We start from the raw sequence: 20,152 nt of genomic DNA on the forward strand, positions 1-20,152 counted from the left end.
CAAGTTTTTTTTAAAAAAAAAAATCTCTAAGGTCACAAAATAGAGAATCTTGAAAATGGAAACAAATTAGGGAGAGATTGTAAACAATATATAATTTGTAACTCCAACTGCTTGTCTTGGGGAGGAGACTACGCCAACTTTCCTCCACAGAAATGCATCTTTCCCACATGCCCCCACCCCCACAGGCCAAATCAAGTGGCTTCTGCTTCCCACACACACCACAGACAAGGAGTGCAATGTATATAATTTACCTTTTTCAACGGATGCCACGAAGATCCCCGAATAATCCCATTTTATTGTAAACCCGAAGTCAGGTTGGCTCCCAGGCGTCTGGTTTATGCTGATTCTCATATCGCTGAACTGATCCTGCAGGTAAAACGTGAAACGCTGGTATCAGGTGTCCCTGGCAACCACATGGAGGAAAACCTATCCATGAAAGACGGGAAGCTGCACCAAGGGACACCTGAGTGAGTTTAAGACAAAACAGCAGCTTCCCATTTTTTCCATGGTTTTGATAAAACTTTAGCTTACATATAAATGATAGAGTACTAATTTCTCTTAAAATAAGGTAAGGGCAAATCTATTGTCAACCAGTGTTTTCTTTTATTTTAATACAATCCTGTAAACAAGTTGGCCATGAATAAAGTGTAGGCTTTTCAGTTGCTTTTCCTACACCCATGGTCAATTCATTTCTCTGTAATCTTCCTCGCTACATGTAGTGTGACAGAAATTAAATGTTTAGACTATTTTAAAAAATAAATAATATCTAGGCTTTTGTTCATCATACAAACAAGCCCAATTTACAAACCACTTACTAATTCATCACCTAAGAATAAAAAGAGTAATTTAAATTATCTGTTTTAAATGACAGACAGCAGATTGAAAAGCAATCCACCTCCAACCCTCAGCATTTGTAGCTGAACTGGGCCAATGGCCCGCAGATGTATGATCAGTTATCTGTAGGAGTAATCCATCTGGAATAGACTAGTCCTGTCTCCATGTGCATATTTGTTGGCTCAACTCTCTCAGGAGGATGCAGGGGCAAATGACTTGCTGATGCCCATGCCGTTAAATGCAGAATTCTGTTCCCTCATCCGGGAGAAACTGCGCACAATACATCCAGAGTAACAGACTATGACTCCTTTGAGGCATCACCAGTATCCCCCAAAGCCCAAGAACAATAGCATCTTGGGAAAAAAGTAGAACTCTATTTTAACTCTCTTTACTATACTCAATGAAAATAAACCCTACATTTACAAGGATACTCTGTCTCTCTCTGTCTCTCTCTCTCTCTCTGTCTATCTCTCAAATATTATTTGAAGCCAGGTGGTGGTGCTACACACCTTTAATCCCAGCACTTAGGAAGAAAAAACAGGTGGATCTCTGTGAGTTCAAGGCCAAAATGGTCTACAAATTGTGTTCCAGGGTAACCAGAGGTACTGTCACACAGAGAGACCCTGCCTTGAAAAAAAAAAAGTGTGTGTGTGTGTGTGTGTCTGTGTGTGTGTTGTCTTCATATACATATGTGTAATCCATATGTGCACTGCCCATAGAGGCCAAAAGAGAACACTGGACCCTCTGGAACTGTAGTTACAGACAGCTGTGAGCCACCATATTTATTCTAAGAAGTGAACCTGGATTCTCTGGAAGAACAGCCAGTGATCTTAACTGCTGTGCCATTTCCTCAGCTTGAGGGGTTTTCCTAAATTTTCTGAACCAAATTTCAGTTTCATAGTAAGCTACCATTGTCAGATCATCTTTTATTGACCAGAAAGATGACTCAGCGAGTAGAAGCACTTACCACTAAACCTGACAACCTGAGCTCAATCACCAGGCCTCAAATAGCAGGAGAGAATCAACTCTTACAAGTTGTCCTCTGACCTCCATATGCAAGCGCTCTCTCCCTCTCTCACTCACACTCTCACACACACACACACACACTTCTCTCTCTCTCTCACACACACACACTCTCTTCTCTCACACACACATACATACACACTCACACAATATTAAACATTTTAAACAGCTTCCTTTTTTCTTTTTTTATTTTGATGTTTTTGAGACAGGGTTTCTTTGTGTAAGAGCCCTAGCAGTCCTGGAACTCTCTTTGTAGACCTGTCTAGTTTTGAACTCACAGAGATCCACCTGCCTCTGCCTCTTCAGTGCTAAGATTAAAGGACTGCACCACCATGCCTGGTTTTTAAGTTTTCTTCCATCTTACTTGGGGAAACAACAGCCATAAACCATTATATGAGCTTATGAAGCTAGCCTTTTAGTTATTTGCTTTCTCATCATAAAAAACTAAGAGTCACCTATTAAAAAAAAAAAATCTCCCAACGCTGCTATACTCTCCAGATCACAAGCTGCCAATTCTAATTTAATTCTAATTAAACCGAAACCGAGGGCCAGTCAGACTAGTGATACCATTCTGCTTTTCAAACAGATACCTGTGTTTTCAAACCATAAAGTAAGTTTAAGATTCCGAGGACAATGCTCCGAGAAAAATCCCTGTTATGTGTAAGAATTACAAGGAAGGCAAAGAAACAAGCAGGTGTTGAGATTTCAGAACACATGGAGGAAAAATGATGTAGTTCTGTTATTCACTGGGCAGCGCACACTTACTGTGCATGAGTCTATGTAAGACATGGTACTCAGAACTTTAGAAAATCAAGATGGATGAAGCTTGACCCTTGTTCTTAGGATAACTGTAACTCTTCCAAGGAGGACAAGAGGGGCTTCTAAAGCAAGAAAGGGTGTAGCTAATAACACAGAGTTTCCAAGGGGAAGCCATTTGAAAGACAGTGCAAATAGAGGCATCCAGATGTCATCATGATGTGTGATCTAAATGAGCCTGCTGAGTGGCAACCCAAAGGTAATAAAAACCGACTGAGGATAGAGATAGTTACTAGTTGGTTCTACTCTTTCAGCTTAACTGCCGAATAGATGGATAACTATTATTTTCTCTTTTCTGGCATGGACAACTGAAACTACTAGTGTAGCTCATCTCTTAGTCATCAAAAATCTAACTTTCCTTTGATAATTTAAGTCAAAACCACCTCACACTTAAATTGTATAGGACTCGGTGAAGGGAGTGGCCATCTTTACCACACTCCCACACACAAAGACCTGACTTAAAGGCCATGGAAGCATAGAATCTATTGTTATACAAGGACAGAAGGACAAATGGTGTGTTAGATATTCCAACCACTAACTGGGGTTTCATTAGTTGAAAAATACAAGATGAGATGGTGTTTTAATGAATAGTCTCAAACTCCATTTAAAAAATGTTCTGCGGGAAACTACAATTGAGCACTGTCCTTTCCTTCCAAATAAAAGATGAAGGAGAATGAGCTTCAACCATAAAGGGAAGAGCTTCACTATTACAGAAAACCAGAACTGTTCCCAAAAGACTACTCTGAGCTTGAAAAGAAATCTCTGAATATGCTAAAGAATAGATACCCACCTCTCTGCACCTACTAATCGGGAAGATGGCTTTGCTATGGCTACATGCTGGCCGACTGCCCCCTCCATCCTCGGGACACTACAGAGGCAGAAAAGAGAAACACGTGGACAATTACAGGTAAATCTCTGTCACTATCTGAGTGACCTCCCTCATGGCATTGAATGGAATACTTCTCTCTCTGACATTGACTTTCAAGGTTTTCAGAGTTCAAGAGTCCTTCCACATGACAATCTTATATATACAGCATCCTTCCCAAAACATATAGACCTATATGTGTACATGATACACACACACAATATTAGAGTGTGCAATGGTGGCTGGAGAAGAGGGTTGTATGTCCCAGGCTCCCAGTTCCGTCACCTCTTCCTTGTGGAATTCTTTAGGGCACAGGCTTAAGGCAACCTGTGAAGTGTGTTCCTGTACTATTGGATTATTTTCAAGACTTCTTCCATGCAAACATAGCTACAACTGTAATGAAACATGAGCTATTCAACAATGATTTCAGGCAGGATCTCTAATTTTCGACTTTCTATACAAAATTTCAGTCAAATGAGTATTGGACAAAGGATCTGAGCTACAGAAGATAATTAAGGAGTTACCTTTCTGAACTAGATGGAACAAAAATATAAATTATCCAAGGAAACCTCAATTTTTGATGACTAATAAATGAATCCAAATAGTTTCAGATGTCCATGCCAGAAAAGAGAAAATAATAGTTATTCATCAGAAATTCAGCATTTGATCTAAAAACAATTTCCCTTGGGCTGTCTACAATTTGAACAGAAGTACCCACTGAAAGTAAGATATTCCTGATGAGCCAGAAGAGGACTCTAACTGTCTGAAGAGAAAAAAAACAAACAAAAAAAAAAAACAGGTGACCTGGCACCACAAGAATATGAATTACTTCTCCTAGAGTTGATGGATTAAGATTTTCATGTCACCACAGAGGGGAATTAATGAAAATCAGAGTCAATCTTACACATAACCAAACTATTCCAAACATTCCCCTCTAATGTTTCCAACTAGACCAAGGTATTGACTTAAGGAAAGCCTTCTCATTTTATTAAACATGATACTAAAGGCAGGTTTGGGTGATACAATCCAGAATAACATAGAAAATAATCTTTAAATTTCTGTCTGTGTGGTTCCTTAGTGCATCCCAGGGTCTCTTTGAGATAAGAATAGGAAGGAAGAGGCCTTTAAACCAAGACCCTGCTCTGATACTGGAGCCATCTTTGCTCTCCAAAGATTTAGCTAAATCTTTCTCCACCCTTAGTAGATTTACTGCTACAGAGAAGCAGGTCACCTTCCTAACCAGCCCGTACCAGCTATACAAACCTCCCGAGATTCTTTTCTACCTACAAAATCCAACTATAAGTGTGTGTACCAGGCACTACCAATGATCCCTCAAATTGGAGGACATTCTTCTAAGTCGCCTATCAACCCACTCTACCTTCCCCACCCCCAGTCTCTCTAGTCACAACCTAATTTTGTCACTGCATCTTTTCTATTTCATGGCATAGTTCCCCAATCATCTTTCTAACCATATGCTTTCCTAAGTGTCTTCAGCCACTACACTTCAACAGCTCCACAATTAAAACATCTTCCTCCCAAAATGTTCTGCTTCCTCCTGCTTTTCACACTTTGTTACACGCATCTCTACCCAGCGAGCTATGAGACTAAGAAGCGTGTCTCTTTGCTTTCTTCCCGTTTCCCTACTCACACCCTCGAGGTCACAGACTATGACCTTAAAGACACCCATCTTCTCCATCCTTCTACAAGTCTGCATCATAGTTCAGAGACACATTTGCTCTCACCCCTCTTATCACCTGTTTGGCTCTTGTCTCTCCAGCTCTCCTTCCTCACAGCTGACAGAAATCTACTTATAGAACATGCTGAGTACACCTCACCCCACTTTTACATTGCCTGTACCTCCCTGTGCCTACTTGGTAGAATTCCCATTCCACATTTCTGAAATAAGTTCAGTTCAGGTGACTTTCTATAAATATGTGCCACGTTGTCTCAAAATGATTTTAAAGATAATTTCATTGTCAGGCATGGGGTGGTGTCTGTAATCTGAATTCCTGGGAGGTCAAGCTAAAAGAATTGAGAATTTGAGGCCAGTTTTTGTTAACTTTATCTTTAACTTTACAGGTCAGAAGATACTTTGATCTCCATTGGTATAAAACTGAAAATTTGGTGATGTTAAAAATAAGTCAGGAGAGACTGAGATGGTTCAGTGGGAAGGACTGCTTGTTTTCCTTCCAAAGGACCCAAGTTCAGTTCCCAGTATCCATATTAGGTATCTTACAACCACCTGTAACTCAGCTCTGGTTGATCCAACACCCTCTTCTGGTCTCTGTGGACACCTGTATACATGTGCCATGCGCACACACACACACAGACACATACATACAAGTAATTATATCTTCATGAGGCCTTTTTGTTTTCAATTATTTTTAGAATATCTTTAAAGACTTTATTTTTATAACTGTCTGTCCTCGTTTTCCTCTCTCTCCCAAGACTACATACATTTTTAAAGCACATTGTGACTTGTTTAGAGGTCTTTAGACTAAATATTGTAACTGTAATTCTTGCTTGATACCTGTTTTATTATATGTAATTTTACTATGTCAAAGTTAAAAACCTTCCTTTTTATTTATTATAAAAATGCAGATGATGTGGGATGTCCTTCTGTATATGTGAGGCTTTTATTGGCTTATGAATACAGCTGTTTCAGCCAGTGGCTTAGCACAGTAAAGCCAGGCAGGAAATCCAAATAGGAGAGAGAGAGAGAGAGAGAGAGAGAGAGAGAGAGAGAGAGAGAGAGAGAGAGAGAGAAAAGGCAGAGTTGGGGAAACACTTTGTAACCACTGAAGGAGTAACATGACACACTGGTAAACCATAGCCTCATGGCAATACACAGATTAATAGAAATGGGTTAATTTAATAGTTAGAGCTAGCCAGTAAGAAGCCCAAGACATTGGCCAAACAATTGTAACTGATAATAAGCCTCAGAGTGGTTATTTCATAAACAGCTTTGGGAACAGGTGGGTAGAGAAAAACCAGTCCAGGGGGATCAGTAGGACAGAGAATATTTTTAGCTACAACCAGTGTCCTAATTATATAAGGCAATCCTCAACTTCGAGCATGCCATAATGGAGGAGGAGGAGGAATTGCTCATGATTAGTGGTTAGAGTATGAGAAAATAGAGTAAGGGCTATGTATTTCACCAGCCTGGGGCAAGTCACATAATTGAACTTTCAATGTGACTGAGAGGATTAAATCAAACATTTAAAAAGTGCCAATGCCCGTGGCTGATGCTCCAGACTTACTTTCTTCGTTTCCCATAGAAACTACATTAAACATGACATACATGCTGATTAAGCAGTGTCCAGATGAATTAAATCAAGTCCTATTTAATGTGCATAAACTTAGTTTGAAAGCCAAGAGGACACAGCCACATCCAGGTCCTGGGCTAACAGGAGACGATCATCTTGCCTCCCACCTTCACACTTCATCGGGGCTGTAACATAAAGGCATGATACTAAAGCAGAACAAGGATTTGGGGGGCAGAGTGGGTCCTGTAGGTTATAGTGTCCAATGGGTGGGAATGGATATTTGCAACAAGGAGGAAGTTGGTGAGTGAAACTTTCAAGAATCGATTCAGTTCCAACCAGGAGGATGCAATACATGGACCATGAAAGAAATGGTTTTGCCTGGCTTTGGAGGACTTGAAAGGCATTAAGCAAAGTGATGAGCAGAGTGAACATCTTCAAATGGAAGAAGAATAATAACTAACATGTGATAACACACAGTTGGCTTTCTTAGGAAGTTCAGGCACCTTTCTTTCCCTTGATGTAGTAAGAGATAATCAATACTCGGTAAAAATTCCCTGGGTTTGGCTCCTAACTCCGTGACATAGTGCTCTCGATGGTCTCGGAAAAGGAGGAAGAGCATCCATGCTTTCAATTATCTGTATGCAAGAATAATAATGATGGTGATGACATCACAGGGCTGTGCTAAGAATTCTCCCATACAATACTCTGTAAAGTCTGTCTTTCCTATGGTATGCACTCACTGAACATCAGTTCATATTGAGGTAAGAACAAGGGAATCTGAACTCATTCTTGAGGAACCCCCAGCACTCCACAGAGTGTCCTGAACATCTTTAAAGGACAAAATGCCTTGGAAGACTCTAGAAAACGCAGGAATTAATGAGTCCTGTGTACAAACACCTGTGGTTATTTCTAATCACTTACATTGACAGAAAATGACCTGGATGACAATATTGACAACAGACATGAAAAAAGATAACAGTAATAGGAGATCCTGAAAGAAGAAATGCAAGGCCACTGCCGCCGAAGCACAGGGGAGTGAAGAGAAAGCCGGAAGGAGCATCCTTTTACACAGCTACCAGAACATCTAGAAGTTCAGCCATTTGTGCTATATTGGTTTTCTATGAATATCTAGAGCTACAGAGCTTGATCAAGAATTTGGAAGAGTGACACACAATGACCCTGTGTATCTCACTCATCAGATGTTATGTATCCACAGCCTCTCTGGAGTCAGCTCCATAAACTACTCTTCTGGTAGCACAGAAATGGATAGGCCAAATAGAAACCCGCAAGGCACCATCGGAAGTACAACAGTGCTCAAGAATTCCACTAACTCCAATGCTTAAAAGAAGCCGAATCTTCCCTGGTAGAATGGTACTTGATGAAAACAGCAGAAATCTACTATGATGAAACCTGAAACAAGGCCAGGTTAATTTGGGCTTCTCGAAATTGCCAGAGTATAGAACACACCCACACTCCATGCATGGCCTCTTTTTCTTAATCCATGGGTACGGTGTGCCAGCTGCCACCCGGAAGGAGGTCACATCATCTAGCAGGCAGCACATTCATCAAGCTGTTTTGTTGAGTTTGCTCTTTGAAAGGGGGAAGGCAATGTACATATCCATAGAACAGAAGTTTCCTTGACTCTGCCTTCATTTTTCACCTATTGGTACCTTACCTTCCCCAAGCATAGTAGAGAGGTACTGTTCTCATTTACTGAGACCTATAATGATGACCATGTATTCCCAATTCTTTTTATATGTATCAATATTTTATAACGGATGATTTTTGCCAGGTGAAAACTTGTTTTAGAGTATATTTGTAAATATGTATAGGAAAACTTTTATAAAACAGAAAAGAAACAAGAACTAGAAAACACCACTACCAAATAAAATCAAAACTTAGTTACTAAGTGCTAACATTGGTTATTTCTAAATTATATATTTATATTTCTCAAGGATTTTTTTTCTTATATTTCTCTGATACAAAGAAGTGTCTTATAGCTTGGAAGGGAGGGTTGAAATTTTTAAAAATATTCTTATATAATTAAAAAAATTAATAAAGGTAAATAAATATGCTATGCCAAACTATTTCACATAAACCTATTTTATTCACATATTTAAGAGACATAGTTTATCTTTTGCCTTGGAAAACTATGCTCCAGTAAGACAACAGGGAATTATGGACCAAGTCAAAGTCCAAAAATGCCTCCATGAGAAGGGGCTTACACTAGCAAGTTGCTTAAACAGAGTGTTGCTGGCTTTTGGTTTTTTAAAGGAGTTTTGCTAGCGTGACAAAGACTTTTAGTTTAGCGTGTAAACGGAAAGAAAGTATATCACCTAATAATTCTCTTGAAAGCCATCTGTTAGGCTTTTAAATGGGAAAATGACAAACACTCCCATTCGTTTCTAAGTCCAAATGTTCAGATCCGCAGTTGTCAGACTGTGACTAGGCATCATTGTTCTCACTAAGAGGCAAGGGATGACAGCAAATGTGCCCATTCGAAAGTAGAAATTACTATGAAAAGTCACAAGAAGATTAAGAGAAAACGCAGAGCTGTGTCCCTAGAGACAAGCAATCACTCAATAGGACAGTTTCTTCCTGCAGCTAATTAATTTCCACAGAGACGGGCTTTTGCTTACTCACACATACATTAGGTCTACAGCAGAAACCAGAGAACTGTGGAGTAATAAAGACTACAGGCAAACGTCCCAGGAGACTGGTGGACCACGTCTCATGGAGGATGTCTGAGATCTACAAACTAAAAGTTGGAAAGATCTACTTCCTCCACAATCTGATAAAAATAGACCAGTATATTTTTGCATAATATAAATAGCAGCCTGTACTGTACGAGCCAGAGGCTGGAACAACAGTTTCCAGATTGAAATCTTTGCACATCTGAGACAGATGACTAAGAACCCTCCCAAACTTACCTGGGACCTTGAAACGTCCCTCAGTGGTGAGCTTCTCCCTTCTCCAGAGTGTGTGGCTTTTGAAGTGGCTGCCTGGTCTTGCGAGAGCGAAGAAAGGGGTGTGGAAGAGGACATGCTTGCCACATCTTCTCCTGGGGCTGCCCCCTTTTCACTGGATGAACCCAAACCAAACTGGGTGGAGTCAAGCTTCGGGGCAGGGGCTATGACCAAATTCTGTTGAGCTCTCTTGACAACCTCAACACCGCCATTGTACTTCCAGCTGTCATCCATCTAGATAAAAAACATCATTTTAAACCCCATGTTCTGCTAGCCTTGGCTTCACTTTTAAAAACAGTTATTCATATTTGAAAGCCACTAAAATAACATCCACCTGCCACAAAAAAAGTAACTATTGTCAAAAACGTGGAGTGCATTCCTTCACACCACCAAATATGCACCAGCAGAGAAACACTTTTTCTAATAAAAGCATGATTATGTATAGTTTTCTAAAACTTGCTTTGTTTGTTCATACCACTCCATGTCAACAGATACAACTCCAAGCTCGGTCTTTCCATTGCTGGAAACCCCACAGTGTGGATGTCAATCATGTATTCATTTGATACATAATGAAATTGTTAAAAGCTGTCCTTTGCTTCCCAAAAGCACCTCAACAAGTTCCAGCCTCCCTTTGTAAATGGCGCTTTTATTTTAGAACCCAGATGTTCCAAAAACTCACTGGATTGGATTTATATATGTGGTATCTGTCTCATTTCTACAGAGAAAACAGCAGCCCTGTACCCACGAGCAGGAGGACACCTGCATCTCCACCACCTCCTCAACAATGCACAGTTTCAGCATTTAAAATACTTGTCAGTGAGATGGCTGAGCAGTTGTTTACCTAATCCTCAGGCTCACAAGGCTACACATGCCTCTTTGTACTCTTCTTACATTCCTTTCCACTGAATTGGCCAGCTCCTTTGCTGTGTTTATCTCCTCTCATCAAATCATAAAAATACTTTACACCTTAGAATTGCCAACCCTTTATCTACAATGCAGTTTTTAATAACTGTGACTTAAATTGTCCTATATACTGTCTGCTATACAAGTTTAATTTTTATGTTGTCAAATAGGTCTATATTTTCCTTCATGGGATGGTCAGGGATTTCCTGGCTGATTTACACAGGCTTCCTTCAGCTCAAATTCTGATTTCTTAAGCCATAATTCTCATCTATATGTCAAGATTTTAAGATCTTAAGGGCTAGGTGGACAGAACTGACAGGAACATGAACATTAAATATTCAGACATTGTTTCGTTTACATAATTGAGTCTAACATGTCCCACATGTGCTGATTCCCATTAGAGACACAAGTGGACATATTTCAACACACATAGACTCAGGCATCAAGTTCTAAAGTCGGAAGGAAGGATAGAACAAAACCTTACCTATACAATCCTCAAAACATTTAAAGGGAGCCTTTAAGAATGTGCCATATCATAGGTAAGAAAAGAGCTGATTGCTGGCAATTTCATAATGCTCAACTTAAAGCTTCAGAAGAGCTCAAAAGAAGGAAAAATATGGCAAGAAAAAAATGTTCTGTCACAAAACGTATCTTATTTGTTCTTTAAAGTTTAAAACCTGTTTTTATTAAATCTAAATTTCATGAAAGTTGTTTGTATACGTCATCAACATTTTACACATCCTGTATCTGTCCAACTGAGCTTCTGCTCAAGCTCCCCAACTCATTGCTCTTGGGAACAGACTAAATGAACCTGGGACATTTTTACCGTGTAGGATCTGGGCAGTGATGAGATTCCCCTTGACTGCGTGCCAAAAGGTCTCGCTGTGACCACAGATGTTAACCTGGCTGTATCGGCTTTCTGGTAACTTTTAGGGAGAGAAGCTGAAATCCGAGTCGACTCTCCTCTTGTACTCGGTGACTGCTGAAACGAGAACGAGACTGGACGCAGTGCTACTGAAGATAAAGAGACCTTGTGTGGCTCGGCGGAAGATAAAGAGACCTGGTGCTGTTCTGTAGAAGCCAAGGGGGCCTGGTTAGGCTCTGCAGAAGACAAGGGGCCCTGGTGCGGTTCTGTAGAAGACAAGGGGGCCTGGTGAGGCTCTGCAGAAGACAAGGGACCCTGGTGTGGTTCCGCAGAAGACAAGGAGCCCTGGTGCGGTTTTGCAAAAGACAAGGGGCCCTGGTGTGGTTCCGCAGAAGACAAGGGGCCCTGGTGTGGTTCCGCAGAAGACAAGGGGCCCTGGTGCGGTTCCGCAAAAGACAAGGGGGCCTGGTGCGGTTCTGCAGCAGATAAAGGGGCCGGCCGCTGCTCTTCAGGAATCTGAGAAGGATGCTGAATCTCAGCTGCTATACTGTCCTGTCTCTTTGCAAACGTTGTGGAATCTTCTTTGTCCGTCTCGGCAGGATAAGCTGTTGTCTTGTCTCCCAGTCTCTCTCTCTGGTAGCTGGTTTCAGACAGAGTCACTGTAGGACGCAGTACTTCATCATCCAGGGCGTCATCGGCAGAATACATCCTCCTTGTAGAATTCAGAACTCGAGATTCCCTGAGCAGAGAAAAATGCGCCATTACGACAGAGTTATGCATTTGCCCCCAGATGGGGTAAGACAATAACTGAAATGTAAGTGGTTACTCATGGAAAACAAGAATCAGCACAACACTAACATGAGATTATCCATAACTTTTAAGCATCTGTTAAGAGACTGACCCGACCTTTGATTAAAGAGGCTCTCAAAGGATATTTTTAATCATAAACTATTTTAATAACAAAATAAATAAGGAACGTCTCACATGGGAGTATTTGCAGGTTCTTAGCTACAAATGTATGTCTTCCAAGATCAAAATGCTTTAAATGGCTGGCCACCGATCTGAGTCTGCCAAGTTTTGTTATATAAAATGTATAATGTATTGGTAAAAAAAATAATAATAACACAGAAGACTCAGGACTTTATAGAGCACCAGTCAGTTGATGGAGCTTGACAGACTCCCCAAGGGCAATTATAATAGATTCAAGGTTATTATCCATACTTAAAGAGCTGATGAAACAGCTTCATCCTGCAGTTAGTGGGGAGTCCCCACATCCCTGGCTGCCTGCTGTACTTAAGGGAATGAAAGTCTTGAGCACTGGCATTTCAGACACAACAGAGCTTTAATTTCACCTGGCAGCAAATTTCCTTTGTGACATTATTTCTAAAGCATATTTGCTCTCTCTCCTCCAGGTCCACACAGTTAACTGCTCACATGAAAGTTTAAATTTTCACTTTCCTCCTGCCATTTCAACTCAGAGAATAAACCCACACATCCACACTTACATAGACTTCCTTATAATTTATTCTCTACCACTAAAATTGAACAAAGATCTCTTAGACTTCATAACATTTATTTAAAAGTAAAAGTTGATTTTATTTGACTACCCTATGCTTAAACTTTAAAAGGAGAAAAAACCAGTGGGTTTGGGGTTTTTATTTATGTTTGTTTTGCTATCAAATATAGCAAAATAACCCCCCCCACACACACACACAGAAGATCGTACAGTGTGAGACAAGGAGCCCTTCTCACCAGTGCTAAGTAATATGTTCTTTTGCTGCCCAGATCAGTAATATTGTTTCAATGCTTCAGCCTGAAACCCTGGCTGCTTCGGTCCATACATGTTAACAGTTTGAAGCTGATGACCACATACTCCCATACTCCACCCCCATGCAGAGCTTCCATTTCCGTCACTGGGATCTCCAAACACAAGGGACCCCGGCCCTTTACCTGTCCTGCAGCATTTCCCTAAATGTCTTGGAGCTTCGGTCAGACTTCTCCAGGGCCTGCTTTTCGATCTCCTCCCTCTCCTCCTTCTTCTTCTGCAGATCTGAATTGTAACTCTTCCGGCGACTTTTCCATTTTGCAAGATCCTGACAAGAAATCCCATCGGCCCAGTCATACCTGAATTTCTACACACCTTTTCCTTGTGGCGGGAGCATGCTGGGGTGTCCTATTTCAACGCTGAAAGCTCTCACGCCCACCTGTGCCAAGGTGCCCTATTTTTGTTTTTTATAGCCAGTGTTTCTGTACTAAGCCTTTATCTCATGTGCCTGACAGAAAACCCTGACCTAATAAGAGATCCCACTTTTGTTATCCAGGAAAGTATCACATCAATGTCCATTTCTCAAAGAATGCTAAAGGCTTACAATTAAGTACTAGGTCAGGTTGATCAGGAAATATTTCAAACTCAATCTCATAGCACCTCAAATCCCTGATTCATATGCTTACTGTAATGGGAGGGACAGAAACGTCCCTGCAACAGTCCAGCTCAGGTAAATGGTCGATCTTATTAATATAGGCACACAGATACCTATAATGTGAGTCCCCTCAACAAGGTAGACTATGCATAAAGGTCAGTGCCTAACGGAAGGTCTACTGAGAAGAACAGGGATCCTAAAGGAAAAGTGAGTTCTACCTACAGAAGGAGAGAACACAAATCACATTGGACCGACCATGATTTCAGAGAATATAGTCCACTGGGGAGAGAACAGGGACCATCATGGTGGCACAAGCCCATACTTGCTTCCCACATCTCCATAAGTATGTTTTAAATCAGCCTGGACAATCTATCCAATGCAGGCATCGCTAGTTGCAGGAGCCAGTTGTGACACTCAGGGATTGAAGCATTTTGAATGCTTCAAATATTTCTCCATTTCCAAATCAGAGAAATACTATACTAAGGATTTCATAAAAGAAAACCCAGTTCAAAGGGAAGTATACTCAAGGTCTCAGACCAAACTGGGACTCACCCCAGCTTTCCAGGGCTTGGAAAGCAAGTTTGCCTATAAATCTTTTGGGGGCACCTAGGGCTGACCCTGCTTTTCAAATGTCCTGAAACCAATATGGACTATTTTTCTTAAAAGAAATAAATTGACCCAAATGTTCATCTGCTCACACCTAATGGATATCCCACCTCGATAATCATTTTCTTATTAAAAAAAAAAAAAAAAAAAAAAAAAAAAAAAAAAAAAAAAACCTCGTTGTGTGTTTTGGGAAAGTAATACTAGTTCTTTACTGGTTTTTACAGAGATTAAGGGTGGAAGTTGGAGCATCACACACAAGGCAAGTTCTAACACCAAGCCCTAAGTGCTGTTTCTTGATCATTAAATCAAGTTTCATACTAGAGGGCACTGGAGTCTAGCAATGTAACATCTTCAGACATTAAGATTGGCTTTCTCTGGTGCTTTTGTTCCTCCTGTCATTCACCTCTCTTACCATGAAGCTGCGCTCTAACTTCTTAGGGTTTGGGAGTCTGGTTATCTTTTACAGATCCTTATATTCCTGCAGCTTATGATAATTACCTCGTTCAGCTAAAAGACTTATACTTTCTTCTCTAAGATTCTAGATAAAGGTTAAGTCTATGTCTCCATAAACACTTGGATACGCCAGCTGTCTTGACACAGTTAATTTTGAATCACATTAGATACTGACTTCAGTCAAAATATTACTCTGGGTTGTATTTCATCCCAATCTCTGAGTAACTATGAGAACTCTTCATCTCTCCCCACTGATGCCAAGATCTGAGCTAGATCCTGTTCCCCTTCAATTTCAATTTTGATCAATGCTGTTTTGCTAACAGAGGCATAATTAGTAGTCATACTCCACTCTCCTGTGTAAGCAAGTTTACTATCCTGATAGGCAGGAATTTCCTACTCTTTGAGAGTTCACAGTCTCTTGGAAAATAAGCATATTTCTATATTTTTAGAATGGTCTTTAAGACATACAACAGTACATTTTCTGTAGTAATGAATGCTAAAATGTCAAGGAAAAATGTCTCTTAAGTACTTTGACTTCCTTCAGAGAAGCAAGAAGCACACCATGGTCCCCCTCCCCCCCAGTACTCACATCCTGCCACTTCTGATCTTGCTCTTTCAGTTGAGATTTGATTTTCTGCATCTCTTCGTACCGCAGCTGACGCAGGTTCTGAACATCCTCTTCAGTGACATCGCTCATGGACTTGCTCCTGTCACAAAAACACCTACCATCACAAAGGTTCTTGTGGCTGGACCTGAGGGCTCACATGAAGACTGGGCATCTATTTAGAAATTCCACCTAAATATCTACTGCCCTACCCAGATGCTTTGTTGATAGTGCCCTGAAATAGCACGACACAGATAAATGGTGTTTTTCCAAAGCACAGAAACGAGAGCCTAGCATTCAACTCAGGTGTGAGATGCTTGTTTTTTTTTTTCCCACAAAATGGTCAAAGTAACTTTGAACAGTTCTGAAACTAATAATGCAGTGCTTGTATTTAGAGGAATAATCTCTAAGATTATCTTGGGGGCAGGAAACCATCAGTCACTAACATCACGTTACTGAATTTGTCTATGCTCCCTCAAAGATAACCTAGTAAAGTTTGACTGGTTTTGCTAGGCACTTGCTAAATAATTTAGTGACTACCTGATATTTTCTCCTCAAGTTCAACACCAGGAAAAGATGTGCTGTGTCTTCTCAACAATTCTCTAAGGTCTACCGTACGACTGCGCAGCTGGACCGGCTCTCAGAAGACCAAGGTAGTTTCCCACAGCCTGTCAGAACCACCTCAGATTCCCTCTCCTTCTTCAAGGCAGGGTTCACAGCCTCATTTGCAGCCCCATACATGGACATTCACAATCAGGAAGTAAAGCTGGAGTAGGGTTTCAAAGCCGGTTTTCCCCATTACTGTTACATATTTTAAAGGCTGTTGTAAAAACTATTATCTATGTTCTAATAGACTTTGAACTCTCAAAGGGTATAAAGCTGCTTCCCAGCTGTAGAGAGGCTCAATCACTTAAATTAGCGACTAAGTTGGACTATGACTAGTGTTCCTATACAGACTACGTGGATGACAAAGACCTCCCAGAAAGGCAGGGGTCAGGTCAGCACAGAGAGCAGCAAGAGGGCGATAGATCCAGAAAGTTTCAGAGGTAGATGAAATGTTCTTTGCTATTGCACATTACATTCTAAGTAACTATATTATTCATTGTATTAGTGAATCCTTGGGCACCTAAGTTTTGCATTCTCCCAACAGCTCGCCATCACTTTTTTTTTTTTTTTTATATCAAACTTGGTGGGTTCCAGAAAGCAACGGTAACTACCATGCAAATGCCTCTAGAGGCTACAGCCTTGGATCTGCCCTCATTGACTCGTTTCCAATTCCTCATGAATAGACATTTATTCTTGCAAATACCCTAGGTACCTTGACTGTAAAGCGACCTGCTGCAATGTTATCTGGAAAGGAGTTTTTTAAACTGCACCTCGCTAAAACATGTTATTGTTGGCGCAGCCAATCTCTATCCTGCTTTCCCTCTGTGGGGGTTAATGGTGGTACGTGCCCTCCGTCATCTGCATTTGAAACCTAAGAACCACTTTTCGCTTTTGTTTCTCTCTTCTCCTCGCTTTCAGTTAGTTATCTTCTCGTTTAATGCCGCTTTCTTTTCCATTCCGCTTGCCATCAGTCTAGATCAAGGCACAGGCAACCCTCCTCTGGATTGCCAAAAGGGCTGCTTAAATGATCAGAGAAGGCTTTCCTCAAATGCTCCCTCCAACCCAAAAGTTCTTTGCGGGTGCCTCTCTCCTTTGTAAAATGCCATTCAAAACCATGGCTAGGCTCACTCCACAGTTACCGGCTCACCACCCGTCTTCCACAATTCAGTGAAGGTCAATTCCATCCTTCAGAGTTGGGACCAAAAAGCTTGTAGTCACCCAGATTCCTCTCTTCTTCTCGTAACACTTACTCCATCCACAACTCTTCTGCTCTCTGTTCCTACATCTAACCGTTCTCACCTCTTCCTCCTCACCATATTGACCTACACCATCACATCGTCTGCTTGGAGAATCCCAAAGATCTTCCTGCTTCCACCACCCAGCTCGACGTGCTCAAAGGAGCAGCTGGAGGGACCTCTCTAAGTCTCAGCTAGGTCATGGCACACCCAACTCCGGACTTGAGCTTCTTCCCATCAAAGTTCTCTGTAGATTTCTTCAACAACCTGCATGATGTGGCATGATGTGGTTCCTTCCTGCCTCTCCATACTCATTTCTAACACTGTGCCCTGGTCTCACTCTCTGCCTTCCAAGTGGCGGTCTTGCATATGCTCATGCCTCTTTGTTTCTCCCCTTGCTCTTCAATCTGCCATAATACTCCTTTATCCAGCAAGACAGCAAGAAGCAATGACTTCGCTCCACTTCTAAGCATCTGCTTAAATGTTATGCAGTGTTTCCTTCTCTTTCCAGCCTACGAGATTCTACAAATGTCTCTCTGGGCTGATCCCACCCTAACCCTCTCTCCTTGAACGTTTATTGACATCTAGAATATTCTTACTCCTTGTTACCTGTAAGATTATTGGGAATTATGTCTGATTGTGCTGATATATCACTAGGTTTAAAGGCCAGCGCATAGTGAATACTCCATAAACGCATCCAATCCATGACCTAGATAGTGTTCTACCATTTCCTTACAGCCTTTGTGGTTCTTCCAAGGGAAAAGTGAGCTGCCCCTTCTCTCACCTATTTAGCTAAACCATTTTCCATGATGCTAATCCTTGACTCTATCTCATATGTACAAGCATACCTAGATCGTCTCTCTCACAAGCCATATGCTATCTGGAAAGAAATTACTAGCACAGCACCATCCATGCAGATTCGCTCACTTAGTACCTGTGCTAAGAGTTAGGCGGAGCACAGTGACCTGTGGGAAAGCATCACTTATATAGCATTGCATAGGTTTAGTAGGGAATCAATTACATATAGAATTATGACTATATTATGAATATGAACCTACACATGTATAATATACCTCTCACTAGGTTTAACTATATACTAAATTAGATTGTGGGGATTTAAGACTATACACTGACAGAAGTCATGCCTACAAGCAAAGAGGCCTTTTGAGTTCAAACAAAAATACTCAGTAAGAAATGGGAAGAAAATGTGCAGGTCCAAGACATAAGGGGAGGTTGGCCGTGCACCACATGGCGCTGCACAGACTGTAAAACAAAAAGGAAATATTAATTCATAGTCCACCAGTCTTTCCTTGGGAAGAAAGTTGAATCACTTTGTAACCAGCCCAGAACCTCCTATGGCGCTCTTCTTACTCTCTTCCTCCTGGCCTGGGAAGCACTGCTGTGGGCTTTCCCACAGGATGCCAGTCAAAGGTCACGCTGCCTCTCTCCACTGCCTGAGCGCTGAGCTAAGCCTAGCAGCTCAGAGGCACATGGCAAGAACAAAGCTGAGCTGAACCTGGTTTAGGATAGAAACATGCTTTTTTTATAGGCAAGGTTGTGAGCAGAGTTTGTTTCTGGGGCATGGAAAGTTACCCCTCATTAAAGCAGCAGCACCTGCCATAGGAGTCTGCAAAGACTTCAGCAAGAGACAAGAAGTCGGGGCTTCAGATTCAGCTGCAACATAGGCTTTTCCCTCACTGAACAGACATCAATTAGTTCCCTTCTCAGAGCCTTGGCTCCTCATCCACTAAGTTATGCTAACTAGGTAAGGCTGTACTGGTGCACTTTTTAAAAATCTGGGGTTGTATACTAATTCTTACTAAGGCAGATGTGACCAAATGGAACCGCATAGATGCTAACGCTATAAACTGCTTTCACATTAGAACGGTAGCCCCAGACCACACAGATAAAATCTAGAACTTCTAGAGTACAAAGATGATGAAGTCTTTCTTTCTTTATCAGCATTAACCGCATGACATTAAAGTCCCAGGAGTTCCTTGAGTGGCAACAACCCTGCCAAGCAGTCTCTGTGAGTTGCCTCAGGAGGCACAGCCCCAGTCCGGTTCTACTACTTGAGAGCCTCCATCCTTGGGAAAGCTGCAATCTCTGCCTACAGAATGCAGATAACACCCACCTGTCTCCCTCACAGAACTGAGATAAGCACCAAAGAAAGCATCCAGGAAATTACGAAGGACATGCCCAGCATGGACAATGAGCAGGTAAGTCACGCCGCCGTTCTCTTAAAACTGCCTGTTACAGTTCGTTATAATTCCTTCTCTTAGAACTGCCTGCTACCATTGGTTACAATTCCTTATTCTTCATTTTTTTTTTTTTTTTTTTGGTTTTTCGAGACAGGGTTTCTCTGTAGCTTTAGAGCCTTTCCTGGAACTAGCTCTGTAGACCAGGCTGGTCTCGAACTCACAGAGATCCGCCTGCCTCTGCCTCCCAAGTGCTGGGATTAAAGGCGTGCGCCACCACCGCCCGGCCTACAATTCCTTATTCTGAAGGCTCTAATTTACAGCTTCATTTATATTTGCAATCCAAAAATGCAGGTGTACCGAACATCTTGCCTTTTCAATTAATTTAACAGTACTAGAGGGGAGGGAGAGGAAGGAGTTTAGGAAGGTCACCTATAAATCACTGATCTCCTTGTACTTCTCTGACTACAAGCGGTGCTGCTGGCACTTTCA

General features: G+C 41.4%; 1 protein-coding gene across 8 annotated transcripts in view; it reads right to left on the reverse strand.

Moving 5' to 3' along the window:
• The window catches only part of Lmo7 (LIM domain 7), a 195,728-nt gene that overhangs the window by 23,993 nt on the left and 151,583 nt on the right, over positions 1-20,152 (reverse strand). For all 8 annotated transcript variants that reach the window (XM_057785730.1, XM_057785732.1, XM_057785729.1 and 5 more), the window contains 5 exons: positions 15,607-15,724; positions 13,489-13,631; positions 11,500-12,277; positions 9,735-10,004; positions 252-366 (listed from right to left, as the gene is read on the reverse strand). In XM_057785730.1, coding sequence (XP_057641713.1) covers positions 252-366; positions 9,735-10,004; positions 11,500-12,277; positions 13,489-13,631; positions 15,607-15,724 — 1,424 coding nt within the window. The remainder of the gene's footprint in view (positions 1-251; positions 367-9,734; positions 10,005-11,499; positions 12,278-13,488; positions 13,632-15,606; positions 15,725-20,152) is intronic.

This window comes from Chionomys nivalis, chromosome 12 (assembly GCF_950005125.1).
Source record: "Chionomys nivalis chromosome 12, mChiNiv1.1, whole genome shotgun sequence".
NCBI lineage: Eukaryota > Metazoa > Chordata > Mammalia > Rodentia > Cricetidae > Chionomys > Chionomys nivalis.